Source organism: Streptopelia decaocto, assembly GCF_964273445.1.
Source record: "Streptopelia decaocto genome assembly, chromosome: 17".
Taxonomy (NCBI): Eukaryota; Metazoa; Chordata; class Aves; order Columbiformes; family Columbidae; genus Streptopelia; species Streptopelia decaocto.
Window position 1 is genome coordinate 9254479 of NC_138672.1, and position 17650 is coordinate 9272128.

Here is a 17650-nt window from a genome sequence, read left to right on the forward strand (position 1 = left end):
GACAGTGAAGTGTGCTTTTAAAACAGCTCCTAGAGATGCTGCTCTTTCAGCTGGGGAATGGGCTCCCCTAACACCAGCCTCCCTCCACCTGTGGCTTGATGTTGCCTGAGGTGTCCTGATTAAAAAAGGCAAAATAATGTGCCTTCAGGTGTGTTTCTGAAGGCAGGCTTGGTTGGAGGGCTGTTTTCCTAGAGTTTCTCCTGGAAAGCACAGGAGGGAGGCGAGCAGTGGTGACACAGGTGACAGGAGATGTGCCCGGACACACAACATCCTGCTGCTGTCAGCGCTGTCACTCGGTGAATGCCAAACACCTTTCCAAGGAATGGAGTTGCTTATCAGCAAAACGCTTCCCTAATCTGATCACCAAGGTCCGGAGCATGTTTTTCTGTTACATAAGGCAGCCCGTTACCCAGGACAGGCTCTTGTGCACCAAAGCATCTTCCACCCATCCAACGTGTAGTTTCCAGATGGGGAACCATGTCCCTTTTGCCTCCTGGGTACCCAGGAAGGATAAACTGGGGTGACCCAGGCTCTCTGCGTTTGTAGGGCTTCCTGTTCTTATGGCAGATTTTGGTTGGATTCTGCCTGGACGAGGTGGGAAAAAACAGATAACTGTGTTCAGAAGGGAAGGTCTGGATAGACAAGGGGTGTTGTGCTGTTCTGATGTGTGTTTTAGCACAGCTATTTGCTGCAACTGCTGTTGCAGATTTGTGTTGTGGCCTTGGCTTTTATTTTTTTTGTCTAATTAAGGCTATTCTTTGCCTTGTTGGTCCCCAGGGCCTCTTGGCTGGAGTCTGCTGGCTGCCGCATCCCCCCCCGGAGCATTGCTGTAAAGACCCCCCCCTTATCTACACTCCTGATGTATTTATTGCTTTTTGATGCAACAGTAATAACGGTTCTTGTGGTTGTGACATGATTGAGAACGAGAGGCCCTGACTGTGCTCCATCGATCAGCGCCTGCAAGCTCAGAAAGTCAATACGCAGCGGTGGGCTCAGCCCATGGCCGGGAGCCAGGGCCACCTCTCCAAGAGGCTGGTTTAACCCTCCACACACCACGATCCTGGTTCATCTTGCGTACGAGGAGCAGGGGAGGGCTCTGCATCTTTATGTGCTGGACTTCAGAGAGGATGGGCAAGCGGAGCGAGGTCCCAGTGGTGTTTTGCATCTTGCTATATAGTCTAGGATTAGTCCAGAGAGCTGTGTGGCTTGGTTAGGCTTCTGGTGGGTCTTCATCCTGCATGAGTCCTACATTTTACCCAGCTTTCTCTTCTTCCCTTGATGTGCTTCTACTCCACACAATTCCGCTGCCTGGCAGGATGGATGCTGACCCTGGCAATGAGGGAGTCTGTGTCTCTGCTCTTTGTCTGGGCAGTTGCAGATATTTGCTACCCAGGCTCCTCTTGAGCAGCCACACAAAGCCTCTCAGCACCAGACACGACTCCCCAGTGAAGTTGCTCCACACCCTGAAATGAAAGGCGGAATTTGCATTCTAGCACAGACGGCACATCCTGCTTTTCTGACTGTCCAGAACAGAATGTAAACAGCATGTTGTGCATAGAGGAGCGACGAACTTGCAGAGCCAGGAAATGCAACTGTATTAAAACACCCCTTTCCAATTAGAGCAGCTTCTCTTTTAATTTGTTTATTATTAAACCTGCATGCAACTCATTTGCATGACGTGTGTACAGTGAGGAACAATTCCTATGCCTGCATCTGATAGACTTTATTTGCAATCAAGCAGGTGCACGGAATTAATATACCAATAATATTCAGCTATGTTAATATTGCCCAACACTCATTTAGCTCTGTTTTATTCATCTTGTCAGTTTGTTCGCTTATCCCAGTTATTTTACATTGTGCAGAAGAGCTTGCGTCACCGGCAAAGCTGCAGAGCAGCCTGTTTGTGGGAGGTTTCGGAGGATTCATCGCGGGGAGGGCGGTTTGGGATGACTTAGGCAGGTTTCTTCAAGCAGTGGGAAGAAGGAAATATAGCACTTAGGAGATCAGAGAGCTATTTCATGGGTACTCTGGACTGGAATAAAGAAAGTGGGGAAAATGTGCTCCTTTGAAGGAAATGAGCTGCAGCAGCAGAGCAAACTGCAGCTCTGTCACCCACCCTGCTGTGTGTTGGAAATCTGGGGTGTCTGTGTGCTCTGGGTTTGATCGGGCTGTCTCAAGGGGCGGCTGATCACAAAACCATTGCTACGTCTGCCTAGGCTGTGCAGTCATTCTGTCCCATTGGACTTATTCCCACTGAGTCCAGCTTTGCATCTCCAAAGTGTAAAAGGTCCCTAAATTCCTTGTTGGGGTTCTGAAAGGCTCGATGCTCTCAGGGTGCCCTGTTTTCCATCAGATGGCAAACGCTGCTTTACCTAGAAGACAGCAAATACTGCGAGAAAGATCTTCTGTTGTGTAATTCTCTGACCAGGACTGAAAATGGTGAAAAAGCAATCCTAGAGAGGCAATTAAAGGCAAATGTTGAGGCTCAGCACTGTGGGCTGCTGGGCACCACTCTGTCCCTGGCTGCTGCTCGAGGAGCCCGAGCAGTAAAACACCAAGATTTCAGTTTAAACTTTTCCTTGAAATATTGCATTAGCGTTTGCACTCAGTGTAGCATTTTAGAGCACTGCACCAAATGAAAGTTGAAGTCCCCATCCCTAACTGCTATATATCAGCAAATCTCTATTTACATAATAAGCGTGACACAGATTTACACCAACTGCGAGTCTGGCGTGCTGCATTTCTTAAAGGCATTCATGAATTTAAATTTACAAAGTGCTTTATGGATTTGATTTTCCTCCAGACCATTGCCCCCTGCTGCTCCACCCCACAAGGAAAAGACCTCCCACGCCCAACCTGAAACAAAAAGAGGCGTTTATGGGTAAAAGCATTGCATCGACATTTGTCAGGCAGAGTACACACTGAGAGATAAACAAGCTCATTCCTGATCTGTCATATGCAGGACCAGAGTTAAAGGAGAAGGAAGAAAGTTTATTATATAAAATGACTCCGGCCTAAATTATTTATTGTGCTTCTGCTCCCACAGATGGAACTGCCCCCTGCACCTCATCAGCGGAGTCAGGGACTCCGGTGTTGGCCAGACTAAGTAAACAGCATGAATGTAACATCATGAGCTTGTCTTGAAAAATAGATGGGCTGGTGTGTTATGCAGTCTCCCTTCGGCGCTGAGGGAGCTGCTGGTGGTGTGTTTTTATTTGTTTTGGTTTTTTCTGATAAATCACCGCCATGAGCAGCGTTGTTATTCCGGGCTGGTCGCGGTGCAGCCCTCGGCTCTGCCCTGTAATTGTGGTGCTGGTCCAGCCAGAGCGATGCTGGGGCAGGGTGGAGCACAGACAGCCCTTAACCCCAGCCCTGCTGCTGGGCTCTAATTTAGTGCTCGAAGCTTTGGACTGGATGTTTTGGGTTCCTTTGTAAGAGGGAGATGACAAGGGAAATGTGAAGTTGAATGTGATATAGAGGGAATGGAAGAACAGAGAACAAAGAGATGCACCAAGGTCCTGCTGGCAGATGGTGGGGCAAGAATAACGTATCGAGTGGTTTTTTGTTATATGCTTAGATTTTTAGGGACTCTTATCTATTTCTCCTTCCGTCCTCCCTTTCCCACCTTTGTCCACCTCCCTTTGCCTTGTGGGGTGAGCATCTGACTTTCTGGGACAAGGTCTGGCTCTTCTGTGTCCCCGTAGCATGTCCATATGCATCTGTGACTTGTGGCACGGTTTTATTTTCACTTTCATTTGGTGTCTGTATGGGCTAGAGGGCTCCAAGCAGGTTGAAGAGTTAAGAACTAATATAGATGTTTGTTGCTTGCCCTTCCAAGAGCTTTGTTTCTCCATAGATGGGTTTATTATTATCGCTGGATATCACCCTCATTTGCATGTAGGATTTCTGGATGGATGTGCAAATTTGGGTTAACTTACACTTTTTGCTAAGTATGCAGTTGGGAATACATATAATCTATGGGCTGTCTTAAGAAAATTGGCGGTATTTGATTATTTATAGCTTCATCAATATATCTTTTACTGCATACTCGTTTCTTTAGTACAAGTTAGAGAGACTCAACTGATGTTAATCAGCACAGCTCCATTGAGATCCTCGGAGTTTTGTTGATTTACAGCTACTGACGGGGTCATTCCATCGTAGATGGAAGTAGCCTCATAGGATTAAAATAAAAAGACAGAAGAGAGAAAAATAGGATGACCCAGATGACTGAACATGTACAGAAATGCATTTATCTTTCCACATTTCTGTTTCACTGACCTGAGTTATGACGTTTCCTATACTTTTTTAATGGGTTTTAACAGACCTAACTAGACATTGATTCCATTGACTTGGAACATTGCAGAGATTTTTATTGCTCACTCAAAAATTGCATGTGGCAGACTCTGGAAATGTGGGGGCAGGATTTAAGAAGAGGGAATTACTAAGAGAATTTCTGTCTGCTTACAGCTGTGCTGCTTCTACGAAGTTTGTCATAGAGTTTGGATGCCTACATGCTCAGTGCCTGTCTTCAAGATAGGGAGTTCTTTGTATCCTGATAATGCCTTTACAGCCACGACTACTTATGTATGGGCATGACTAAAATGACACTACAGAAGTTTACTTTTATTTCTCCTTCTTCAGGGACCGCCTGGCCGCCCAGGTCTTCCAGGAGCAGATGGTTTACCAGGACCACCAGGGACAATGCTTATGTTGCCTGTAAGTACCGGCATAATTAAAAAAGCATTTAAATGAGTTGGGCTTCTTGGCTTTGCTACTGCTTAGTACCTGTTCCTGTAGAAGTCTTCCATCTTTTTTACACCAAGGACACATTTTCCTTGGTATGAAAGATGGATCCAGATGGTTGCCCTTGTAAATTTTCTTTTTGCAAAGCACTATAACTTCTTTACTGGTCAAAAGCGCAGAGCAGCTAGGTTTAAATTTCCAGAAACAACAAATAAGCTTAAATGCTTCAGGCTGGGCATGGTGTTAGAGGGTGAAAGTCATGAAGAAGCAAGTGAAGACACTTCCAAGGGTCCAATTTCCAAGCAGAACTCTCCCTCCTAAGGTGAGGAGCCTCTTAACTTCTTCAGAGTAGGTGCTGAAATTGTAAGTACCTGAATGAACTGGTCTCCTTTGACCAGAGGTTAATTTGCATTGTTTTTTTGTCATACATGAATCTAGCAAGTACCGAGTTGCTCTTCTTGGTCCTAGGATGCTAAAGAAATGGTTATTTTTTGTGTCTGCTTTGATGTGAGAAAACCCTGAGGAAACCAGCTACTGAAAATAAGTGGTTAGGTACCAAAGGGAAAGAGTCTTTAGTGAAAAACCGCAGCAGTCTTGTACAGGCTCCAGATGGTAGGGTGATACTGGTGTAGGTTACTGGCAGGGTGCCCAGGACAACCTGGGCCAAGCGCTCAACATGGAGCTCAGCTGACCATTACCATACATTGGTTGGACCCTACAGTAACCAACCGTGGGCCTATAAATTGCATCTCCTTGAATGTGGTCGCATACCTAGTGCCAACCAAGCGAAATGCAGAGGTGAGGTGGAGGCGAGAGCTGTCCAAGTAGATTCTGCAGCCCGGAGAGTCCTGCTTGCAAAACCCCAAAGACACATGCAGTTAAGGCAAGAGAAGGGTGTGTGTCCTGGAGAGTGGGCACGTAGCTGTTGGGGGTGGAAGAGGCAGAAGAAAACATTAAACTCCTTCCCTTTCAAGTCTGGAAAAATAAAAAGTTAGTGTCTGTTTGGTTTTGTTTTGTTTTAAATCCTTTGTGTGCGGGAAGATCCTGGCTTGAACAAGAGGCCAAACTCTGTTTTTTGAAGCAGACACTTGAGCAATGCAGCCTTTGTCCCATGGCAAACAGGCAGCTATCGCCAAATAACCTGATACAACCCCATCTCAGGGTGTCTCCTGGCCAACAGCATCTGCATGGGGAATATCAGCCTTGTGAGAACTTTGCATTTAGTTTTGAAGCGGTGTCATGTGAGGTCCTTACAGTTCAGAGCCTACAATCCCAGTTATTGTGCGTTACTTCGAACTGGCAGAATTTGCTGTGCCGGGTATGGACGTGGGAAACGGTTGGTTTGTGCCCATGAACTGGGTGACCCAAGAGCACCATGGCTGATGGGATGGTCTAGCAGGACAGCAATGGAGTTGGGTCAGTCATGCTGAACGGAATTGTTTAGGAGTCAGGCTAGCGTGACGATGGATGGACAGCAACCCTGTGACCTGTTTTTCTCTATCTCATTTCCATCAGTTCCGCTTTAGTGGAGGAGGAGATGCTGGCTCTAAAGGACCTCTCGTTTCAGCCCAGGAGGCCCAAGCCCAAGCCATCCTGCAGCAGGCCAGGGTAAGTGAAGGCTGGTGGGGATGTAGCAGGTACCTGTGGAAGTTGACCAGAATAAACGTGTCAGAGGAGACAGCTCCATACTTGCACCATCCATGGTGCTGGTGGTGGTAACAGCCTCTCATCTGAGATGGAATTGCTGCATGACTTGGGGTGACGATATCTGGATGACTTGACCTTTTACTAACGGTCAGGAACAGGCCAGGCACTAAAAATTTAAATGGTTTAAAATTTCCTACAGGCTTTGGACCAGGTCTGCTGGTGCCAGTAGAAATGCGCCTGTTGGCTTCAGTAGTGTTTGCTGTTTATCGGGTTATATGAACAGTTAGGGTATGTGCTGCAGGGACTTTCTTTTGTCCAGTTTTTCCAGTAAATTGTAATAATTAGATGTATGTCACAGGTGTAAGCTGTTCCCGGCTCCACGAGCCTCAGCAGGCAGACTGCAATTTCCTTTAGCGTATTTATTTGGAAATACATGTCACATATCCATGCAACCTTTTTCTCCTCGGCTGACCTTATTGATTAATGATGAAATAATCCTCAGCAGTGTTTATTATGGAGGCTCAGTGCATGTTCCCAGTGCAACTCCTGTTCCCTGGCTAGATGAATTCCTTAGTCCATAAGGCTTCGTATTCATCTGTTCAAAATAAAACTTAATTTCTGGCCAGTGCAGCTTTTATTTTTTTCTTCCAGGAGTGCTTGTGTGAAGTTACATTTGATCATTGACATGTTGAATGTAGAGATGCAAGAGGCACAAATACAGCCAAAGGGAACACGTAGTGTCCCCATCAACACCCTCCTTCTGCGTTTGCCCCAGTCTTGCCCAAGAGGGACCAAATTTGGGCTATAACCACACCCTTGCATAAAATACAAGCTAATTTAGGGAGGCATTTTGCAGCTTTGGGTGCATTGCTCCTCTCCTTGCCAAATGCAATCGTCCAGCTGTGCCCACATCTGTCTGCAGCTGGGCTGTGTCACTCAGACACAGCCAGTCAGTTATTCGGAGCTGTTGGCAGTTGCTTTAGCACCGACTTTTTGGGTGATTCTGCTGAAATGGGCTAAAAAGCAATTCATTGAACCCTGAAACAAAACAAGGTCCATTGGGGTCTCCACCCAGCTGGGTGGCACATGCCCCTTTTAGGTTTATAATGAAGGGGTTTGGCTCAGCCTGGGCTATTCTGGTTTCCATCCAACTCCCCTTTTACACTGGAGTTTGATATTATACATATTCAGGTAGAGTACAGGGCTTTGATGCTACCAGCCGCTGCACTTTCCTGTCCATTAACCTTGTGCTGAGAATAATATGGGTGGATTAAGTTTCTGGTGTTACCTTGTCAGTCTTAATTTCAAGGCTGCCTACAGTTTGTTCCATCAGCATTTTTATTTTGCTGGGAAATAGGGGTTTTGACCAGATGAACATTTCATGAGAAGCATCTGCTTTCTCAGACTCTCTGGTTTTGTTCTTTCTTTTCTGCCTGTTGAAAATTGTGATTGTTATGGAAAAAACAAAGAACCTCCCATCACACAAAGTCCCTTTTCTCTCTCTTTTTTTAATGTTCCATTTTGGGGAAAAATTTAAAAACCAAACGAATCCTGGGTGACTTTTGGGCTGTGGATGAAAAGTTGAATATTTCCATAATGGTAAAAAGTGTGTTTCTTGGTTAACTTCAACATATTGTCAGACAATTCCGATACTAGAGCAAAAAGGGAAATAAGTGACTTGTTCTTTTTGTGTGGAAGTTACAGGATATGGCAGGAATGGAAAAGGAGTCCTGCAGGGGAGAGAATATCTTCTTTCCTTTATTTAGGTTCTGTTTTTCTTGCTATCGCTGTTGTTAGTTGCATTATTAGCTTGATTTATTCCCTTAAAATTGGCTGTTATTACACGCTGAGCGTTGTCCCAGTCGGCAGTGTTTCAGAGCAGCTCCCTTTTAATGGGGTGTTGTAAAAAGATGCCACATAATCTAGCATTTGTGAAATATTTATGCTATTCCAAGTGCAATCATGGGTAGGTTTTGATTACTGCAGTACACAGATAATTACAACTCCTTTAAAGTGTTGAATTGTCCCGAGGGAACAAATTGTCCGAGTGATGTTTTAAAGTGTGGACCCAGCCCCATTACCCACCATGGAAATTACTGACTTGGTTGCATGACTACTTAATTATTGAGCTAAAAGCTCCCTGTTGTGAATGGAATTGTTGTTCTGTTTGCAGGATTTCAAATATTAACCAAAAAAAAAGAAGGAAAAAATTCCTCCAAAATTGAACTAGTAGGATCATAACAAAAATTCCTCTTAAACTGAACGGAGATTGTAAAGATATGTGAGCAAACCCCTGTAGTCTGCTTAGGCGAAGTTTTGTTATATGCTTTCAGGAATGTATTACTAAATGTGTGCATTTAATTCTGTCTGTATATAATGATGGAAAAGGGGATCTGACCTGTAGAGGCAGATTCTGATCTGGTGTAGACACAGGTGACTCCTCGCCCCTCCGTCTGCCCTGATCTGTGTCTATATGCATCTATATAGGGGTTTTGTATTTTATGGGCATGGAGCAGAGTGTAGGATGCCGACGGGTGGTGGCACCATGGTGGCTTTGTCCCATCACAGTAATGAAGCAAAGACACCGACTGAGCAGCGTTTCTGTCTCTCTGTTGCAGCTGGCGCTGAGGGGACCGGCGGGTCCGATGGGTCTGACGGGGCGGCCGGGCCCCATGGTAAGTGAATGGGCAAGGATGGGCAGAGCAGACCCAGCGTGAATGGTCACCTGCATGAGTGGCCCTTTTAGCACGGTTGGAATCTTCCCTCTGCTGTGGGAAATAAATAATAATAATAAATCACGTTTTCTGTCTAAAGGGACCCCCGGGCAGTGGTGGGCTAAAGGGAGAAGCTGGAGAAATGGGACCTCAGGTGAGTATGGGCAAAGTAGGGGACTGGGGGGACAAGAGGTAATGGTTTTAAACTAAAGGAGGGAGATTCAGGCCAGACATGGAGAAGAAATTTTTTATGATGAGAGTGGTGAGAGCCTGGCCCAGGTTGGCCAGAGAGGTGGTGGATGAACCATCCCTGGAGACATCCCAGGCCAGGCTGGACGGGGCTCTGAGCAACCTGAGCTGCTGAAGATGTCCCTGCTCATGGCACGGGTGGTACTGGGGGAGCTTTGAAGGTGCCTTCAACCCGAACTGTTCTATGATTCTATGAAATGAAGGTGTGGATCAGCCCATCCTGCATTAGAGGCTGTTGTGAAGGAGGGATTCAGTAACCCAATGCCAGCTGAAAGTAGGAAGGTGTGGGAACATCTGGTTTGTATATAAATGTCCCTTCAAGTATCCAAATGTAGACTCAAGACATAATTTGAAGCCAATAGTGTAAAATTCTGCAGGTGGTAGTCCTTCCCTGCAGATATCCTGTAAATACAAGATAGGTTGGAGTGTGGGGAGTTCACTAATGCTCAGGAAATTGTTCTTCCAAGCCGTAAATCATGCATTAAGGAAAAATTCCCATTTTTGTAATGGTGGGGGAAGTGATTTGTCTCCGCCATGTGGAGCTGCTTGCAGGGCAAAACCTTCCTTGTGGCTAAACGTGTGCAATTCCCATCTGGAGATGCTCACTCCTGAGCCTTTTCTGTGTATTTTGGACCATGGGCTCTGCTCATGGGCTGCACATCCCATTTTGTAGCCCTGGTGACCCAGACAGCCCCAGCAGCGGCTGATTTGCAATGCCAGCAGGCGCTGGGTCCGTCTGTCCTGCCTTTTGGTGACGGCTTGTTTTCCCCCCTGACCTCAATGCCTTGCAGGGTCCACGAGGCATCCAAGGTCCTCCCGGTCCGGCAGGAAAACCAGGCCGCAGGGTGAGTGTCCTGGGAGCTGCGCTGACGCCTGAATTAACTACAGTTTCTGCTCAAAATTGTTTCTGCTGCCAAACGGTTTCTGAGCGCCGAGGACGTTGCACAAGAGCGGGCGGGCAGCCAGCCGGTGGCTTGTCCAGGACCTCTCCGTCCATCTGGGCAGACACAAATGGGGATGCGAGTTAAAGCCGGGTGGCGTGGGGACAACTGCAAATCCACGCTTTTGTCCACTTCCCACTCTTTTGTCTCTTTTTTTTTTTCCCCTCTGTGACATTGAGGTTGTAGCTGCATAAACGCCCTGGGCTGGTTTGGACGGTCCCCAAGTCTCAGTAGTACGTGAGGAGGATTCAGTCCCCGAGAGTTTCTGGAGCTGGTATAAATTGTGCTCACTTGCTCTCTCAACATCGCTGATGCTGCTTTTTATTTTACACCATCCTCTGGTTCATAGTAATTTGTCTTGCCAGAAGAAGAAATGAGAAAGTCTTTGTGTGACCCACTTCTGGCTTTCATAAAAAAAAATTATCTCATTTCAATTTGCAGACATCGTCATTAGCATATCTTCAAATGTGCTGGAAGATAATTATTCCAAATTAAAATCAATGACCATGTCCCAGCATCGCATGTAGTGAAGCATCTTTGCTGCCGTTTGTCTCGCACCCCTCATTAGCACCAGGCTGAGCCCGGGATGCTGCTTCAAAAACAAACCGGCGTTTTTTCCCCTCGCCAAGGGAAGCTGCTCCCCAGCCACTGAGCTCAGACTTAAATAAGACTTCACTCAGCCGCAGACCAAAGAGCAGATGTCTCTGCGGCACTGCCTTACCCTTTGTATTTGACTTTGCTTCTCTCTGTTGCAGGGACGAGCTGGCAGCGATGGCGCCCGGGGGATGCCAGGCCAGACAGGACCAAAGGTAGCGCCACGTATTTACGTGCTGTTGGGATCCGCATCTGCTTTTTAGCAAAGCGTGAACTGAGGGGTCTTTGGCAGAAGGAGCCCACCTTGCTTGGAAGGGGTGGTTGAAATGGTCCAGCGACTCCTGTGAAATCCCTGTTTGAGAGAGGGAAATTAAACACACACCTAGAAGGCGGAATAGCAATCCTTTTATTTTAATGCAATTTTTTTTTTAATTGCCGGATCCTCTTAAGAATGAAATATGCTCCCTTGGCTGCAGTTGTAGAACAAATATTTTGGAATCCCAATTATGGAAAACAAACATGAATGAGCAGTTAGAAACGTCCTGAAATATAACTACCAAAAAAAATACCTGTTAACTGAGTGAGGAAATGTAGAAGGCGTGGTGAGGAATTTTAATGCCCTTTATTTTTATTTGAGACAAAATCCCTTCATTAAGCTGTGATCTGCTGGTATTATCAAGCAAGAAAGAAGCTGTTCCACTGAAATTGAATGCAGAGAAAGTTTGCTCAGGGAATCATGTATTAGAAGGTTTAAGTACTTTATTATGTAGATACTTAGAGCTGGAATAGATGGGGGGTTTTGATACAGAGACAGGAGACTGCAAATCATTTATCCAGTAAAGTGCTTTAATGAGTGTCGACTGCCCTCAAAGGAGTAGATGCCAGGGAAGAAGGGGAAACAGAATAATGAGCAGCGCTGGAAAGGAGAAGGAGATTTGCTGTGAGCAGAGACAGAGCGATGCCAAGAGGAGGAAGGAGCTGCAGGTTGCCCTGGGTGCACCTCGGCCAGGCTGGTCCATCATCTGAGCCGCTCACGTGCAACCGACTTTCCTTTCCTTGCTAATAGGGAAAGGATTTGTGCGAGGGAGGAACTGGTGCTGTTTTCACGTGCCATTGGGATGTGAAAATACAAGTGGCTTCACTTCTCTAGAGAGAAAAAAGGACTTTTCTATCTGCTGGGTGGTGCCTTCTGCCCTGGGTGTTGGGAGATGGTGTCACTCACCACTTGTAAACTCCCCCGTGTCTTCTCTCCTGTCCAAAGAGTTGGGAGTTTTGGGAAAAGGCCATTTGTGTGTATTCCTGTCCCCATTTCCCCCCAGAACACCCAGGACTGGCACAGGGCACAAGTTCAGAGAGGAGAAACTATTGCAGCTTGCCATGGTTCACCGTGAGCTCTCCACTTACCACCCCTTTCCCAATAAGCATCCATGTGAAGTCACCAAATTTACCAGCTGATGATATTGCTTTCCAGGTCAAAAGAGGTCTGTCTTCTGACCTTGACTTCATTAAGACAGTTTCCAGAATTTATTTGCTTAGGTATTTGTATCCTTGGAGAGTCCAGGAGGGTTAAAAGGGTGTATGGGATGGGTTGTAGTAAAGCTCAAGGTTGTGTTTGGAAACCTGTTGGCAGGTGTGGGAATGGTAGTGTCCAGTTTGCTTACCAGTGGATTGCCATTTGTAATTCTATGGAATAACAAAACAACCCACAGTGGACTAGAAGAACCTGTCCAGAAGGGAGATGCTTTAAATCATGGAGAAATCCCCCAGAGAAGCTCTGAAATCCACATGGAAAAACATTTAAAACTGTAGGTGCTGAGGGAAGAGTTGAAATTACTTTGAGCTTTTTTCTGGTTAAATCTGTAACTCTGAAATCATCGCTGGTCTGATGGGAGGTGAAGGCTGAATGTCTGAGGGAGAAAACGGATTCTTCCTTGACACAGAAAGGAAACAAATTGGGAAGTTATTCAACAGCAGGTGGAAACGTATACTGAACTGTTTTTTTCCTTTAGGGTGACCGAGGGTTTGATGGCTTGGCTGGTTTGCCTGGTGAGAAGGGAAACAGAGTAAGTTACCTTGCACTTGTCTTTTGACCACTGTCTGTGATGGAGCGTTGGCGGGAGGAGGTGCTGGGTGGCACCTGTTGCTGGGAATGAGCCACAATGGTCCGGTTAGGAGAGGATGAGTAAGAGCATGTGGGGTGTCACAGCATCCCTCCCAGGATCAGCATCCACATCCTGGGAAGCTGCGAGATCCTTGAAATTGGGGAAGGAGAAAAAAATCACTTTAATAAAATGCAGACTGAAAAATAAAGCAAGAAGCAAGACCTGCTTTTCGACAGCGCAGTCATGGATGGAAATTGCCAAAAGCATAATGGGATTCTTCTCTTTGCTTTATAATTAAACAATGGGGAAAAAATGTCAGAAGTGTGTTATTTTGGCAGGCTGTTCATGCCTCCCCTCCCTGGAGAGCGCAGCCATTGCTTTGTAAGGCAGGGGAGTGTTTGAACAGCGGAGATTACATCGTGATTACAAGCTACACAGGAAAGGGAGGACGGTGCCCGAGAGAGATGCTTAATCAGCTAGAAATGGAACAGCATGCCTTGGGTAAAGCAATAACTGCGTGCAGAGCCCCAGCTCTCTCCTGAAGGAGCTACAGAACCTGCTCTGTCCCCAGACCCTGGCTGAACTGGTACCGGTAAATCCCATGAGCTCTGGTCCTTGGAGGACGTTGGTCTGTTGGTGCTGGAGCCCTGAGCAGGTGGAGAGGGGCTGAGCACAGAGAGGGGAACCGGGATGGTACAAGCACCTTCAGCACATGGTGCAGACAGAAAAATCAAGCCCGTTGTTTGGTTTGTCAATATCAACCCAATGTTTTCCATTCCCAGAGCCTGTCTGCCTTCTCTGAAGCTTATTCTGCATTTCTTTATAGGGTGAGCCGGGCCCCCACGGACCTCCGGGAGCACCTGGAGAGGATGGGGAGAGGGTGAGTCTGTCTCTGGATTCAGTAGTCCTTTGAATTCATAACGAACTCCTGTAGACAAGAAGCAGATGTAGTATCAGCCAGAGACATGGCAAGAGAGATAGAGCACCAGCACCGGTCCTTGTGTCCTGGGGATGCTGCAGTGAGGGGAAAGGAGAGTAATGAGATGGGGGGAAAACTGAAAAGAAGTGTTTATTTTTCAAGATCTGGTCAGAAAAGTCAGGTTTTGTTAAAAACAAAACAAAAAAACTTAAAGAAAACCATTCATCCTCTAGGCGAGCAAACTATCACTTCTAATTTTCCAAGTCCCAATTGCAGTAGGACTTGGGGAACAGAAGTTCCAGACAAACCTGGGAATGAAAGATTAAATCGTTTACTTCTCCTTCCACACTGTTTAGTCAATAGTCGAAGGCCCTTAGCAAAGCTCAGACTAGCGATGACAGGTCTGGAATGGCTGGTTTAGGATCAGAGGTTGAAAATGCTGAATCCGTGGCTGTGAGGAGCGTGTGGTTCAATCGGAGGAGTGCGTATAGATTTCCCAGGCTCTAATCCCCTTCCACGGTGTTTTCTTTCCACCTATGGCTATTTGTTTCCTCTGTAAAGCACAGATAATAACACCTTCCTCACCATGAGGTTGTGAGGATTAATTAATTGAGCTGTAAAGTGCTTTGAAGTTGAAAAGACCAAACCTGTATCTTGCGGGGGAAGAACAAGTGTCTTTAATCCTAAAGAGAAAAAGAAACGAGTCGAGGTGTGCGGGGAGAAAATCTCGAAGGGGATAAATGGGAAGAGGAGCATGAATTTTAGGAGAAGAAGAAGGATTGCAAGGGCTGGCTACTGGGATTGATTTCCTAAGAGGGAGCCTCAGGTTTTGGGTGATTTAAAAGCAACTCAAGGGAACCACTGTCTAAAACATCTGAGCATCCCTAACTTGGCTAAATCCCATTCCTAGGGCAGCAGTCCCATGGTGGCTTCCCATTCAGTTTGGTACTAAATCTTGTGGTTATTGATTTACATGCCCTGAATTGTTTCTATAATATCTTGTCTATTAGCAAAATCCATCTTGATAAACATCGACATGAATTATGAAGTATCCTTACAGCATTTCTAATCCTCGGTAAATTCTGCACACGCAGTATTAGTCTCCAGGCTTACGAGGTCTTCCTTCTGCACGGCTACCCTTTTATTACTCCAGGGAAGCTGGTTTGCTGTGTGATTATTATTTAACAAGAACGAAACACCTGTGATGTGACTGAAATATAACTGGTTTGTTCTGTCTCTTTTGCTGCTTCTCTCTCTGCACCTTTGCTGCTGAGCAGGGAGATGATGGAGAAGTTGGACCCAGAGGTTTACCTGGAGAACCTGTGAGTACCTCTCCTTTGGCTTGATTTACAGCTGCACCGCTTTGGGCAAGGTCTTAATATGATAACACTGCTTTAGGGGTCCTGTGGGGCAGTTTTTCTGGTGCTAAACAAGACACCTGAGGTCTTGTAGGGTCTGAGCTTCTCATGCTGAAAGATCGATGTGAACAGTCCATACAGTTATCTTTGCTGTAACAACTCTGCTTTCTGGCTTTTTTTTGGTTTATTTTTTGTATTTATTTTTCCTTAATGAGCAAAATTTTAATTGATTTTTTTTTTTTTATTGCTCCCTGGGTAGCATTTGAAATTTAAACCCGATAATTTTAAATTTAAGCTTAGCTTAGATTGGTCTCATACCTTTCCTGCATGTATCCTTCTTTCAGATATGTTATTTAGGATTCAGGTAAGTAGGCTGGGGTAGAAATTATGCATGGTAAACATACGTGAAATACAGTTTTTGTGAGTGTTCATGGCAAATTCCAGTGAGAGTGGTTTTATGTGCTATTGCCCGGGCAATGGCAGCAATTAGCCATGCAGTTCTCTCGCCCGCACACTTGATTTTGTGCAGCGTGAATGATCCCATTTTAATCTCCAGATGAAATTCTGGTGGGATTGAGCTCAAGAGGACACTTGTTCTGACTTCAGCGGGGTCAATATTCTCTTCACAGTGCACAAAACTCGGTAAATCTGCAGAGTTTGTCAGTGTTTGGGCCTCCACGTGCTGCTGCCACGGAGCAGCTGAACCAGCCCTAGTGAGGGAGGGAGTTCCTGGTCCTGATGAGGTTAAAAGGAGATGCTCGTGGTGTCGAGCAAAAACCTCCTGGTCATCCCAAAGAGATGTTTTCAGGGAGTGTTCCACTGATAAGAAACAGTTGGGTTGACAATTTGAGACTCTCAAAGCATTTTTTTCCCCCCAATAGTGAGTATTTTTTACTTCATTGGCAGTGGTAACTCGGCTTCTGGCTGCCTGTATGTTTTTGTGTGTAGAGCAGTTGTCGGCTGCTTATTTAATCCAAAATGCATTTCCTTTGTTATGAAAAGAACATTAACTCTCTATCATTTACCATCGGCTTTGCTTTCAAAATATCTTATTTTGTTGTTCTAAGGCCCAGCGTGGTGGCCCGAGGGTAATTGATGGGAACTGTTGGACACACTTCATGTGCGAAAGGGAAGGGTTGGCATTTACGGACTCACTGGAACTAAATTATAGGCGAGATGTCTGATTAACTTCTGGAAAAGATTAATCAACCCAGCTATCTCCTTAGCACATGTCTAAGCAATAACTTACGGGTTATTAACTTCTTAAAAGCGTTTATGTGCTCAGGTAACGCAGTAACAAAAGAGGAGCTTAACTGATGATAATGCAGGTTTATTTTTATTTCAGCAACATGAGTAAAAATATCTGTGATAGCCAGAGGAAAGGTTTAAATTGCATTCCAGGAAACTTTCTGCTATAAATATATACAATTTAAATCTGTATGTTTGCCTCTTTCTCTGCCCCGAGCCACAAGAGGGTCTCACCAAATTTAATGGTAACTTAAACTAGTGGTGGGATTTAAAATTGTCTTTCTCTTCGTCCTGCTCCATTTCCTTCCAGTTCCCATCGCCAGCTGATCCAAGCAGAGTTTCTGCTCAGCTGGGGCTCAGCGTGCGGAGCTGCTGCCCATGAAGGTCTCCGGTGGCTGGGACGGACCACCCGGTCCCTGCATCCAATTTGTGCTGCAAACTGCTTTTCTATTGCAGGATCAAAAACCCCACAGCCTCCGAGATCAGACACGTTTTTAACGTCTCCTATTTTATCCTGTAGCGTATTTCATTTTAATTCCTCTGTCCTCTCTGCGTCATAAAAAAGGGATGTATAATATTTGGGCAGACAGATAAAACCACCCACCAATCAAGGACAATTGAATGGTGAACAAGCACCATCCTTATTAATACCCAGAGCTCCCCTGCAATCCCTAGTTTACGAAAGAGTTTGCGCCTAAAAGAGGAGCTCTCAGATCTGCAGCTGAGCACACCCAAGACCCCCCATCTCTTTCCTTTTGCTACAAACCCACCTGAAGGCTCAAGGTAGAGGTGGTGCCAGGGTGGGATTTGCAAATTAATACAATTGTCCTGCCATGTCTCTGCTTATCCAATGTGATGCTGCAGTCCTACCAATGTCCCTGGAGATTATGCAAGGTTAAACCTGGTGAGGAAGCCAGGAATGGAAAGAAAACACCATGATACCAGAAGTCTGGTTAAGGCTTAAGAACCAAATGCCATTGAAAATAGGTTTTCAGCCTGCAGCATAAATATATTTCTCAGCTTTGTGGAGTTCTGTAGGTCATCAACGATAAGTATTAAATCTGGAGAGATTTTGAAATGCTAACCCTAATGACCCATTACTGGTATCAGGTCACTCTTCATAATACTGCCCAGC

The 17650-nt window shown here is 45.7% G+C and overlaps 1 protein-coding gene across 1 annotated transcript in view; it reads left to right on the top strand.

Annotated features, from left to right (window-relative positions):
• Positions 1-17650, top strand: part of COL5A1 (collagen type V alpha 1 chain) — a 139164-nt gene that overhangs the window by 72965 nt on the left and 48549 nt on the right. Inside the window, exons 12-20 of the mRNA XM_082067778.1 lie at positions 4642-4716; positions 6259-6351; positions 9009-9065; positions 9205-9258; positions 10145-10198; positions 11050-11103; positions 12898-12951; positions 13817-13870; positions 15187-15231. Of these exons, the coding sequence (XP_081923904.1) occupies positions 4642-4716; positions 6259-6351; positions 9009-9065; positions 9205-9258; positions 10145-10198; positions 11050-11103; positions 12898-12951; positions 13817-13870; positions 15187-15231 (540 nt within the window). The remainder of the gene's footprint in view (positions 1-4641; positions 4717-6258; positions 6352-9008; positions 9066-9204; positions 9259-10144; positions 10199-11049; positions 11104-12897; positions 12952-13816; positions 13871-15186; positions 15232-17650) is intronic.